General features: G+C 44.0%; 1 protein-coding gene and 2 long non-coding RNA genes across 5 annotated transcripts in view; 1 reads left to right on the top strand and 2 right to left on the bottom strand.

The window, feature by feature from the left end:
• LOC127616432 (uncharacterized) overlaps positions 1 to 12,831 on the bottom strand; it is a 37,183-nt gene extending 24,352 nt beyond the window's left edge. The window contains exon 1 of the long non-coding RNA XR_007967115.1: positions 12,725 to 12,831. This is a non-coding gene — a long non-coding RNA (uncharacterized LOC127616432). The remainder of the gene's footprint in view (positions 1 to 12,724) is intronic.
• The window catches only part of LOC127616431 (uncharacterized), a 109,978-nt gene that overhangs the window by 42,637 nt on the left and 53,556 nt on the right, over positions 1 to 13,785 (bottom strand). The window lies entirely within an intron of this gene.
• The window catches only part of LOC127616405 (small conductance calcium-activated potassium channel protein 2-like), a 51,784-nt gene that overhangs the window by 8,197 nt on the left and 29,802 nt on the right, over positions 1 to 13,785 (top strand). For all 3 annotated transcript variants that reach the window (XM_052087972.1, XM_052087971.1, XM_052087970.1), the window contains exon 2: positions 12,744 to 13,217. In XM_052087972.1, the coding sequence (XP_051943932.1) occupies positions 12,744 to 13,217 (474 nt within the window). The remainder of the gene's footprint in view (positions 1 to 12,743; positions 13,218 to 13,785) is intronic.

Genomic DNA, 13,785 nt, shown 5'->3' with positions numbered 1-13,785 from the left:
GTTCTAATGGTGCTCCACTTGATAGAGTTCATTCGCTTTGCGTTTCATTTGAGTGAGCGGGCACAAGGGGAGGCGGATTGAATTACATGCAGTCCAGTTGAATACAAAGAGTGGAAAGAAAGCGTGTTCGGGGTTTCCTCAGTTGCCAGAAGCCTCGCTGCTTACTCACAGACTGAGTCACCGCACGACAGGTTTTTCTTTTGTGGTGACATTTTTGCATGTCGGACACATTTACAACGGGTTTGAACGTACATATTTATTTACATTATGGTTTTTTTTCACTCTGTAGCGGGGCCTCTTTGCATAAAGTCACTGTAAAGGAAAAATAAATTGTAAATTTGCTACATTGTGCAGAAGAGGGTTGTTAACAACCCTGGCACATTTGAATGATTAAAAAATTGATAAGTAGAATAAAATGAGCCTTTAAAAGTTTAAAAATGAAGCCACACCGCATGTGCTAAAAACATGCTCCGCTCATCTGTCATCTGCCAATCAAACGCCAATACCAGTTCACCAACCGGATGCTACTACATCTAGCATTTTTCTTTATGCCCACACCTAACTACGCGTTTGAGCTGCGAAAACTGATCCGTTTAAAAGATGAAGTCAACACAAAAGATTTTCTTTTCAATATGCTCTATGCACCCCCAATTATCTAAACATGATCTTGTGGTTATTATTGCATGTTTGGAAGCAATAAAGCAGCAAAAGCCAGCCATTTTTATCAATCTCACCCGACGGCCATTTTGTCGTCTCATGCTAACGACTGACAATGACATCACAGTGCTTAAGGGTTCCGCTTCTGAATAGACGTTACGTCGCGATCATCTTTCAGAAAGCTCAGAGCGTCACATGACCAAACTGAGAAAACAGCTGAGCTGTTACCTGAGCACTTCGGCACCGTGTTGTCATTTTCAGTCTACAGGAAGTGACAAAATGGCCACCCCGTTATGTATAAAAAGCTGATTTTCTGCCTAATTCATATTTCATATTAATCATATTACCTTGTTTTGACTACTGTAACACGAAGAACAAGCCATTGTAAACAGAAATCTACTCGACTTCCTCTCGGAAGCCTCAGGTGGCTGGAATACATGCGTATCCCATTGCGTCCTCGAGGGAGATTTTCCCATGCCGCAAAAACGAAGTGCTCTAAAGCTGCCAAGTGAGCAAAGAAGCCCCTGTCCATAATTCTCCCTAAAAAATGTTCAATAAATAAAAATTCCCCTGTCCTCGCTCTTAATGTCTTTCTCTGTGTGAAATGCGTGCACTCGCCGTCACCAACGAGGCACTCTCAAGCGGCTAAGACAGCAGAGTATCTGAAGGGATGATGTATTTTGGGGGTGTGCTGTTGGCATAGTTGGCTAGCTAAACGCACGTTGAATTTGCGCTAGATAACCGCTGATGTGAATGAAGTTCTTAGATCGTACAAGAGCGGCGACTTATGCTTGAGTTGAGATGCGTCACAGGTCACCGTTTTAGCCACGCCCACAAAATCAGGGAAACACTTTCCTGATATAGTATATCTTGATCAGCGAGTGCTCCACAGCTGTTTTCAGGAATTATCTTCACACGTGTTTAAAGCATTTCGAAACAAATTTCTGAAATCACTTTTTATGTGTTTTTTTTAAATAAATAGTTGTGGCTCATCTATAAGGTGATTCACGAGAAATGCTGGTCAAGGGAAGCCAGGCATTTAATGTATCACCAAAGCGCACGTGCTTTATGGCTAATTAGCTCATTGATCCGAGGTTCTTCCAACATTAAGGCATGATCACAACACAAAAGACTCCGAGAGTGCGAGTTCTGCAGCTGTAAGCAGATATTTGTCACTCGCCGTGAGGCAGGGGGACCCGGAGAGATTCAGCTGTACGTTGATTGCTTTGTGTGCGCGTGTGGCAAAGTGCAGGTGCGTGTGTGTTGATTTCCTGATTTTTGCAACTGTGCGAGCTCATTGAATCATTTCCATATTGTCTGACGGTTATTTGTCAATGTTTTGCGCGAGGCAGCAATCTGTGGGAGTGCGCGGTGAATGCAAGCAATGTGTTGTAGCATTCTATTTTGCTCGCCTTTTTGCTTGCCAGGCTAGGAAGACGCACGATTCGGAAAAGCTTCTCCTGCGTTTGTGGGAGCTAGTTTGCTTTGGGAGTTGACATCACACACTCCCTTTTCTACCAGAGCGCTTATTGGAGATGTTTCGTCATCAGTTTTTACACCCTGAGGTCAAAGTTTCACTTCACATCCCCTGAGCTGCTGCACGACTTCATTTAGAGCAGCGGTCCCTAACCTTTTATTGCCTTACGGACGGACCGGTTTGATGTCAGACAATATTTTCAGGGATAAATACAACAAAATACCGTAATATGATATGACCGGAATAAAAACGGTGGTATTTTCGAAACATAATAAGAAACACGACTCATGACACGAGGGACGTCCGATCTGGCCGCAACACTATCTGGTCGCTATGGTAACGTTTAAACGTGCCTTCAAAATAAGATAGATATCACAGACAAAGTGCATGAAAAATACGACTCACCATTTCAAAATAAAACATTTTTCAGATTCCGAAATTAATAAAACGGAAGTAATGCAAGTTATTTATTCTTTCTCTGCGGCCCGGTACCAAATGATCCGCGGACCGGTAACCAGAGGGTTGGGGACCACTGATTTAGAGAACATGATACTTAACTATTGCCCTGGAAAACTCAATCACATCCTCCTACGGCCATCGTTAAATATTCACGGCGAACAAGGTTGATCCACATTCAGTCGGCGCCTTGCGAAAAAACGGCAAGTTGCATTTGTTACGTTTGTACTAACAATAATGATTCAATGGGAAGAAGGTAGAAAGAAACCACCCCACAGTCACTGATCAGAGACTTGTGCACTATACGTGTGTTTCAATATGCAAAACAGTGTGTGTCAATGAGTGCGCTTGTCTCTTGCCAGCCACAGTGGCTCCTTTCCAACACACCGGCTTCACAAACAGAGGACGCGCTGAATGAAATTGTTCTAATTCATTACTCAAAAAGAGAGTGAGAGAGAAAAAAAGAATTATTACCGAGTTGAACCAATGTGGATAAAGCAGCAAAACCACATTTCATAGTATGGAAGATGAAAAAATTTACTATTTATTAAATCACAATCACAATGTGGGAAGAGGGGGCATTGCAATGTTGGACTCACCACGCTTTTTAAAATCTGATTCAGTTGCCGGATTGGTCTTTTTTTTTCAAAATAAAAGCAAATGTTTTATTTTGACTGAACACAAGTCTTAATGACGACAGAAATCACAGAATAATAACTGCGTAGAAGTTGAGTTTGGGTATATTCCTCCAAACGGTGACTGGTTTATTCAAACAATATTCAGTGTCATGCATGCTTGATCTAGTTTTCTTCCATATTGTGATTCTTTTTTGCCTTCCGTTCTGTTTGTCTCGCCGTGCCTCATTGGTTTCTATGGCGTTTGTCTCTGCGTGCTGCGGTTCCTATACAGCTGCTCGAGCCTCCATTATCAGCCTCCCACCGATTGTTAACCCCTTAAGAGGCCTCTGCTCTGGGCACTTCCCTCTTTGTCACTGCCATTTCCTCCTTAACCCTTTCACCAAAGTGACCACCCATCCGTGCCTACTTTTTTTTTAAAGCGAGAGTCACCCTCTCTTCCTTTACATAAAATCAATTTACACGAAAGAACCCTAGGGGCATGCGGCAAATGCGGCTCTCCATCACAACAACAACAAAAATTCCTACTGGGAAACTGTAGCTTGGGGGCCATTAGTTCAATTTTCCAAACTTTTATCATATAAAAATGTAATAGATGACCACGAAAGAAAGCTTGCGGCCAACTGCTGTAAAAGTGTGCGGTGTCTGATTTGGCCTTCAACGAGCTCTGGGATTACTTCCGGGGGCTGTAGAGTACAAAACGGCCATGCGCGAGTATTGCTAGTCTACGGTTGAGTTTAGCCAAAGAAAAGCGGATGGCTCAGAGAAGATTAAAAAAAATGTTAATTTAGCTCGACTGTATGGATGAAGGCTGCAGAAGACGTTATGTTGGTGATATATGGGGAGAGTTGTCGCTTTGAGGGGAGGCGAACGAAAACTGATATCGGCTCGTTTCATCTTGCCGCTTGTTCGCTAATTTCCCCTTTGGAATGCTAAATGTGTAATGACTCATCTTTTCTCCAGTTAGCAAATGCTTGATAACTTGAATACCGGCTATATTAACTCATTCAGTACCAGCCAATTCTGAAACAAGTCTGAAAAGACGTTTAAAAACGTCTTTGGGAGTGAATGAGTTCACCCTTTCATGCACCCTGTAACATGATAATATGATAAGCTGTCCACTGTAGTAACCGCTGTCCCTGAAAGGGTGAAAAAAAAAAACATTGAACGATGTTTGAAACTGAAAGTAATTGAAACTCATTTGTGAGCATTGCCGATATTCCAAGGCTGCGTTTAAGTACATTTAAGTACCCCGGAAGCGATCCACGGCTACAGAGTGGGATATTGTTTTTCATGAATCGAAAATTAGCCTTAGAATTGAATGTATGTGTATATGTATTATTATTTTTTTTTTTATCCAACGCTTGAGTCACCATAGAAGCAAAGGCTTGCGGCTTCTGTTAGCTTGGCTTGTGTTTTGATGACAGCGACAATGATAATGCTTAACTTGTGGCGTCCTCATGGTAAATCTCTAGTATGGATGCATCCAGACAACTCTCGAGTTAATCTTTTACCGAGTTTGTTTTGCTAACGATCCGATCTGTGCTTGAGGTTGTCGGGGCTTCTCTCTACGCTTTTTCCCTCCCTGACTTTACTCCGGGCTCGTTCTCGAAAGGACTTTGAGTCCCTGAGCCGTGAACGTGAAACAAGTTGCCGTTTATGTCGTCAACTTACGTGACTTTCTCAATTGATAGTTTGGGTTAGTTTATTTTCACCAATTTCCTGACACAGCCAAAAATGCTCTTTTTACAGCTTGATACACTCATTTTGTGGGACTTTTGCATGTTAGGACATGACTGTGTCACAATAAGCAGGTTTCATTTGCCCATCATTTTATCAAGCGCACTTCACCTTTGATGGCCCCAATTTCCAAATGAAGTTTCTAACGACACTCCCCTGTAATTTGCAGGAAATTGTAATTGTTCTTAATGAGGTGCTGGGTGTCCCACAGGAAAAGTGCTTGTGCCCTCCCCCCAATTATTTGAAGCCCCATTCTTCACGGGACCTACTTTTTGAGACACGCTCTCACATGAGGACGTGTGCAATAACCTTTTGGGAACCTAATTATCATCGCATCGAGTCTCTGTTGAGCACAACGTGTTATTAGTCCTGACAAGAAGACATTCCCGATGGCACGTGCCTTTGTCCTTTTTTTTTTCTCTCCGCGGAGGATTTGACTTGTTTTGAGCAACTTTTTAAATCTCGAATTGAAATGAATTTTATACTCGCAACATGGGCAAGGAGAGCAACAAGCGGCCGGCGCATTTTCAGGCGTTTCTTGAACGGGATTGGTCGTATTCATTTGACCTCGCTACTGATTTAAAAGACGAAAGAATGACTCGATATAAATTGAAAAAAAAAAGTCTCTAATTTTGCTTGCGGGGAGCCTTAACCCTGTCACGTGCCCTGTAACCCGATAACACAATAAGCTGCCCACTGTAGTAATCGCTATCCCTGAAAGGGTTCAAATGAAAAAAATCTATTTTCATTGGACATCAGCAACGTTGACCTGAAACAGATATTTCCTTGTGTTTGTTGTTTCTCCTCGCCACAGCGCTCAGGGGAGCTTTCCGTAATGAATGTGTGGCTTCACACACACCGCAGTTTTCCCTCTGTTCTCACCAGCGAGGAGTAATGATCCACGTGCCGGTCGGGGATGGACATATCGGCCCCGGTGCCTGCTGGCCTGTCACAGAAATATGGCGGCATCCAGTGCGCGGGGGACAATTTGGACAGCGTTGCCCCCGCCTCTTCATCACAGCGGGGCCCTGGCAAAGACATCCGCAGAGAGCCGTGTTCCCGCTTTGTTATAGAGCCCCTTTTTCTTTCGTCTCATTTTAATGTCCCTTTCGCTGCTTGATCTCAAGCGAAGTGAGACGTTCCTTCTCTTTCCCAGATGATCCCTTCATGTCAACCATATCTCGCGCTAATGGATTATAAGTACATTCACGCGGGCACGTGAATCTTCTCAAAGAATTCCTATCGCTTTCTGCATCAATATTTTACCCTTTCGTGCACCCTGTAACCTGATAAGCTGTCCACTGTAGTAACCGCCGTCCCTGAAAGGGTAAAACATAAATCAAAGCCTTGCTCGGGCTCTACTATCACACGTATTTTCGGGGCCAGGAGCCCAATGTCGAGTTATGTTCTTTAATAAGGTGTTGCGCTGGGTCTAATGTGGGTTCTGATGTGCAGGTGTTTTAAATTGCAAGCAGTTTGAGGAGTGTTAATTAGCCAAACCGCTAGCAGAAGCGGTGCGCCGTTTCAGATTGAAAATGGCCCGTTTGCCAACTGTTTCCAGTTGCGGCGGAGGGAGGGGCACTTCACTGTCATGGCGTTGGAATACTTTCAAGAGACTTTTATTCGGACAGTCCGCAGCATGCGTGTCAACGGCGAACATATGTGCTACGATAGCTAGCAGACGTATGTGTGTGTGTCATGAATGGAAAAAAGTACAAGAACTATCTTGGAAATATGACAAAGTCATATTTCAAAGTCAAAGTCAGCCACTAATTGCTGACGGAGCCGTCCTAGTGAGTCTTGGCGTCGCCACTTGTGTTTCAAGTTCAAGTTCAAGTCAACTTTATTGTCAAATGTGCTCTATGTGCAACATACAGCACAGATGAAATTTCTTTCCTCTCAGCCACAGGAGAGAGAGGAGCCGCTGCGGGTGCCCGCGCCGCCATCAATAGAACAGTTAACATAAAATAATAATTAAATCATTAACATAAATCATTGACTATTTTGCAATCAAAAGCCATTCCTAAAATGTTGAATTTGCTGATTTGAGAAAATGAAACAATTGTTCAAATATTAGCGCTATCGCTAAAGCAAAGATAGTTTGTTGAGACGAAAGGCTTTTTTTTCGTTATGGTTTGTTCAATAAAGCGATTGAAAGTGTCTTTGTCCAACCCCGCTCTATCCAAACCCCCCCCGTTATGGTTCACAATTCGTTCTAACTTGTGGTGGTCGGCTATATTTAAATAATATTTGATGTTTACTTGACTGTGGAGTTGCACAACTTAGAGTAGGCCAGTTGGGCTTTGCAAGCTTTTTTCCTGAAGTGTGAAATGAACCCAAACCCCAAAATCTTTTATGCACTTTTTCCTCCTGGCTTGCGCTTATGCTAAATACCGTCCCCCCCCCAAAAAAGAATTGGAGAGGCAGTGAACCCTCAAAATGTTAACCGCACAATAGCCGTTAACAGTGAGGCGAGCGTGCTTTCAGCACATTCAGCAGTTTGAGAGCAAAGAGAATCGCTACATTTTTCACGATTGGGAAGCCTCACTTTGCATACTTGGCGATTGCTTAAATAATTCAAATTTGCCGGGGTTGTTAACCAGACTCTTGTCTACAGCCTGTCACATTTACAAGACGTGTCTTTTTGCTTTATAGCGTCTTACATGGACTAGCATACTGATTTTTAATACCCTGGCCAGATAAAGTTGACATGACAGCACGCGGCGGCTGAAATCTGATTGGGTTTCGCATCGAATTTAGGCTTGCTGGCCCTGACCGCCCACCGCTGGTATGAGCACAAGCACCCAGCCACATACAAATGCCATTTTGGGTGCGTAAGCCTCCAGAATCGCAGCACAGTAACCCCATAAATCACTAAACAACGAGGATTTTTTTTTCTATTCGATTTGAGCTGGCAGGAGAGAGGCTGAGAGAGAAGAGCGAGGCGGAGAGTTGGATTCGGTTTTAAACTGTTCTGCACAGAGCCTTTTCAATTTGATTATGAGGCTCCATTTCATAGAGGCTCGGATGCCGCGTGCCATTCAGAATGAAATTGAGTCAGTCGGCCGGGCAGGCAACCTTCGTCTGTCTCCGCTGTGGCAGCGACGGAGGCGACGCTTGCCCCGCGGTGCCCTTCTGCTGCCCATTTAGTCAGCTTGCAGGGGGAATGTGAAAGAGTGAGTGAAGCGGTTCAGCGGTTTGGAATGTGATAGGGGGGCTTGTGGAGCAATGTCGGCGGAGGACTCTTGCTCGTTTATACCGACTGTTGGTACACTGGGACCTTAAGACATGAGCCCTTGCAAGACGGCATATGGTGGCATTGAACTCAACTCGGCTTACTTTGCAACAAGCAGCAATTTGGCATCGTGTATGAATCTTAAAAACGTTTCAAGATGTTTCAAGGCCCTGTTCATTCCCTTTCTGGATCGTTCTCTGTTTACATGGCTGCCTCCCATTTTGGCCCACGCCTGTCACAACATGGTCTTATCACGCCGATGTGTTGTCATGCAAACGGTCATTGGGAAACCACACTAGGGCTACAATCTTGTTTCCTGTGCTCGGAAAAGGTTTTTCCTCTTACTGCATGGACGATAATGGCAACTAACAATTGACATTATAAAAGGAGTGAGCAATTTGCATCTCAAAATGCCGCATCGTTAACCCTTTGCCCACACGCTGTCAATAACAATCCAATATTTTGCACTCCTTTAAGCATTTCAAGAAAAAAAAGTGCTTAACTCATTCAATACCAGCCAATTTTGGACCAAGTCTGAAAAGACGTTTAAAAACGTCTTTGGGAGTGAATGAGTTAATTTGAATACAAATACTTAACACAACCAGTTTTTCCACAACCACAACCAATTGTGGTCGCGCCACAACCAATAACTGGCTATTGTTCCATTTGACGCGGCGATGCATGGCTTGGCCCAAGTCAAAGCATTTGTGAGCGGAAATGACCAACGGGTTTATCATTTACGCTCCCGGGCCCCAAATGTTTTCCTCTCAGATCAGTGAGAAAGAAAAATCACCAAACATAGCCCAGACCACAGGATAATTGCTCAGCATAATCTTTCAGAGACATCAGACAATCGGCCTTTTCTGCCTTTGATTGCATGGAAGTAAAAATGCTCAAATTTGGCCTAAAAATCTTCGGTATGCGTATAACTCTATTTGGATGTTTCAACCTCAGAATGGGAGTTTGTAGTACAAGTCCGGGATCTAACACACCCGCGGCAATCTATTTTACATCCTCAATCGGCAAACGTCGATCCGCAATCTACACGAAACACTGATAAGGAACATTGATTTCTGTTTGGGCCGTTTGGCTTGAAGCTGCCTTGTTCATATTTACATTCCCTTTCAAGTGAGCGCCACAGAGCTCGTTTTACATCGAGTTGTACGAGGGAGCAGTGCAAGTCCGCATTGGAATGAAAAGCGGGCTTGATGTGATTGCGCCATTTCAACGTATACATGAAAAAGTACACAAAATGCAATTGATACCTGATGCAAGAGATGGCGATGCAATCCAGTTGATATTCTAAACCGGTAATGAAAGAGTCTTGTCTGGGTAAAGTTAAAAAAAAAAAAAACTTTCTTGGAAAGCGGAGTGCGGTTATGTCAAACGGGGTCCTGTTAAGTCTTTGGGGACCGCATCTTAACTAGAACGCAACAACAATACTGCAAAAATGTTCGCGGTGTTTCACTCTGTCTAAATTTCTCTGATGGTTCGAACGGTCTTTGGTCAAAAGCAGTTCCGTGTGCTTCAAAGCTGTCAAAATTGGAAACAATATTAGCCACATTTGCATATCTAGTGCGTCAGAGATAAGAGAAAGTTTGACTGTAGTTAAAAATACTTCAGGTGCACTGACAGACATTCACACCCTACCCATGAGCAAAACAAGTCTTGGACGGCATCCAACAAAAGAGGAGAAAGTGATACTTGCACATTCAGAAGACTGACGGGCTGAGCTAATGTACATCAAGGAATCACTTGAAGCACTCACAAAGACATGGGAAAGCAGTTTAATTTTCCCAATCAATACTCCTATTTGTCAAGCAGGCCAAGCTTTAGTTATGATGTTTGTGTTCTCTGCATTAAAAACAACAACAACAAAAAACAATGTTCAAATTCCATTTTTTTCATCATTCAAATTTGTCACTTTTGTTAACCCGCTTCTTTTTGGTGTTTCAAATTGAGAGGACTTTTTTCCCCCACTGTACAGTGACTTTAACCCTTTCATGTACCCTGTAGCCTAATAACATGATAAACTGTCCACTGTCGTGACCGCTGTCCCTGAAAGGGTTAAGCAAATAATTAGCGTGGTGAAAATCCCGAGACTGATGAGCCCTAAATTTGCCAGAAAATTCTACCCATTTTCTATCATGCTTTTCCCTCTTTCATCACTGACTTGGGGCTAGAGGTGTGCGTGGTACACCCTTGACTAGTTACCTTCCCCCCGCCCTGCCAAAAATAAAAATACAAACGATATTACCATTGCCATCCACCACACCTATTGCTCTATTTCATTCATTCATTCATCTTCCGAGCCGCTTGATCCTCACTAGGGTCGCGGGGGGGCTGGAGCCTATCCCAGCTGTCTTCGGGCAGTAGGCGGGGGACACCCTGAATTGGTTGCCAGCCAATCGCCGGGCACACAGAAACGAACAACCATTCGCACTCACACTCACACCTAGGGACAATTTAGAGTGTTCAATCAGCCTGCCACGCATGTTTTTGGAATGTGGGAGGAAACCGGAGCACCCGGAGAAAACCCACTCAGGCCTGGGGAGAACATGCAAACTCCACAGAGGGAGGCCGGAGCTGGAATCGAAACCGGTACCTCCGCACTGTGAAACCAACGTGCTAACCACTGGACTACCGGGCCGCCCTTGCTCTATTTCCCCTTCTTAAAACCCAGAGTTCGCTTACTGCACAGTCTTGACTGTGTACAAGGGTCCTAATTTCACAGATTAAAAGGCAATTTAAGACGGAAAAGGGGATTAGAAACATTATGGCCCACGCTAATCCTTAACCTTCAACCCTGTTCTCATAGAGCCCCTCCCTCCCCCCACGCACCCATCCCACAATATGCACAGGATGATAGCATCACAGAATTGGAGTGAGTACATTGCCATTAGGGTCTCCCCTCTTTATTCCCACCAGCGCACTTAAAAAGCATTAAGGGATGCTCTGTCGGGACTAATAAAGTGGGCCAGTGGTGCCATCGCGCACACCAATTTGTTTCAGAAAAGCCACTGCGCCACGTGAAGTTTTCCTAACCCATTTAGATAATCTGCCTTCGTCTCTGACGAATAGACAGGCGGATAGATGCCGCCCTGACCTTTGTACGCAGACATTTGTTTTTCGTCTACGGAACTGGAGGAGATACTTTCCCAAACGTGACACGTGACACTTAATCTGAATTTTGTTATCTGTATTGGGGAAATTGTGTTTTTTTTTAAAAACTGGGTTTTACAGTGCCAAATGAACAAATATTCCCAAATCAGATATTATTTACGTAGGAAACTCAGATATCCTCGATGATTTATTTTGTGTATGCTTTCAAAGAAATTGGCAGAATCCCCCACTGAGTCCTTGCATCATGCCTGATTTGAGAAGGTCCCTTCCTCGGGATGGGGCAGCCCGCTGCTCCGCTCAGCAGGGAAAGACAGGAAACAGGGTCATGCGGAGCATCAATCTTTCATATCTAAATTTGTGCAGCGCAAAGATTCAATTTTCTGCACTTTGCTCTCCATTATTGGTTATATACAGTGGTTTTATTTATACATTAAGGTACAATTCATTATTGATTTCTTTTAGAACAACTTTGATGCAGTTTTGCTTGCAGCACGCAAGCCGGACTGTTGTTGTTTCACAGCTAGCACACTTTCAACAACAGCTTACATGTCGAAATGTTACGGAAGCATACAGCTGCCAATATGGCGTGAAAATATTTTGCTTGCATACATGCTTGCAAGTATGTTCAAACTTATTTCAATATGCATCATGGATTAGCTCAAGCCCCCCCCCCCCCCAAAAAAAAAATTAGACCAATATGTTCCAAAATCAATGAACTAAACATTATTTTATGGTTTTATTATGCCTGCCCTGCATGATATACAGTCTGCATTTTTTCTATGAAGCTACAGGGCATGCGCAGGCGGAAGTCAAAACAACAACAAAATTCAACTAAAAACCTTTTTTGGGTTTTTGGTTGAACGTACTCCATTTTATTTCGACAAATGGCTGCACCAAATAAAATCGTTCGGCTCCAAATACATTAATATATAGTCTACTTGAAAAATGTGTCTAGATCCAGGTGATTTGATTTGGTGCAACCACTTGATAAAATAAAATACAATAAATTTAACACTTTTTTTTGTCCTAAAGAAAGGAGCCAAACCCCCCCGCACAGAAAATGACGCACCAGATACCAAAAGATGACAACAAAGCACTACATTTGTGGACACGAAACTACTAAGAGTCACTTCAACATAGTTTGTTGGGAGCGAGATCCCAGGAGATGGTGCCAAACTGACGTTCGAAAAGAAATGTGCAAATAGTTGAACCTCTGCATTCCAAACCACAAATGCAGGGGTTTTGCTACAGTACATGAGTGACTCCACCTTCTGAGGACAAATTATTCTTTTATCACATACAGTATACGGCCCGTAAAGTTAATGTCCTCGGATTTTGTCGATCAAGACTTTCTATGTAAAGTTTAAATTAGTTTCTCTTCAAACAGACAGTCTGATTTACCTCTTGGTCCTCGTTCCAGGCCACAACTGAGAAGAAGAAGCTGAGCCATGCTGGATCCAAGCCCTCCCTCTCCGAGAGCAGCGGCCGACTCCCTCAGATAGCCATGAACACCTGCAAGTACAATGGCGGCGTGGTGAGACCACTCGTGGGCAGTCTGGCGTCCTCGTCGCGCCGCAACCTTGCGGAGCTTGACTCGGAAACGCAGCCCCTGCAGACGCTGCACAGCTCTGGCCTGGAGGTGGTGGTGTCCAAGGGGAATGGCGGCGAAGACCCCAGCAAGGCGTCTAACGAGAGCTTGGTCAGGGAGGGCAGCGGGCGCAGCAGAGGCAGGGCGCCTCAAAAGAAAAACCGGGACATCGGCTATAAGCTCGGCCACCGGAGGGCACTGTTTGAGAAGCGGAAGCGGCTGAGCGACTACGCGCTCATCTTTGGCATGTTTGGGATCGTCGTCATGGTGACGGAGACGGAACTATCATGGGGGGTTTACACGAAGGTATGTTGGGCACGTGCAACGCATGAATCCGAGCATCGTAAGTTGTCGTGGCTCTTCTTGACAGTTACATTGCGAGTTGCTATGCTGAGAAGAACATATGAACATCGGCATATTCCCATTGATGAAGATGATCACAAAAGCCGCACAAGCAAGTCAAATGCATGGGGGACGAATAAAAACAGTTTAGAACATTTGGATTGCTCTCAAGGCCTTTTAGCTACTTCTCCATAATTTGTTTTAGTACATGTGCCATTGATGCTTCGTTCTCAAGCCAACATTCTCTCAGGGCTGGGGAATGGATGGGATGGAGAGGGAAAACACAATAAGCAGTGAGCTCAAGAGAATGGCCAACATCGATAAGCTATGGGTAAAGCCAAGTCAAGGGCAGTATTAGTGTCAGAGTAACCCTAATCCAGGTTATCCGAAAAATAAATTCATTCGTGACATGCAAGAAAAAAATGTCGGGTCTATTCTACCCATACATACCCATTTTCGCAACCGTGACAACCGGTTTCCACCATTTTCTCAAGACGGCTGACAACCCTGCCCAAGGATTGGACAACATTAC

The sequence above is a fragment of the Hippocampus zosterae genome, chromosome 15 (assembly GCF_025434085.1).
Source record: "Hippocampus zosterae strain Florida chromosome 15, ASM2543408v3, whole genome shotgun sequence".
Taxonomy (NCBI): Eukaryota; Metazoa; Chordata; class Actinopteri; order Syngnathiformes; family Syngnathidae; genus Hippocampus; species Hippocampus zosterae.
The sequence above is the reverse complement of the archived record's forward strand: the minus strand, read 5'-3'. Positions and strand labels throughout refer to the sequence as shown.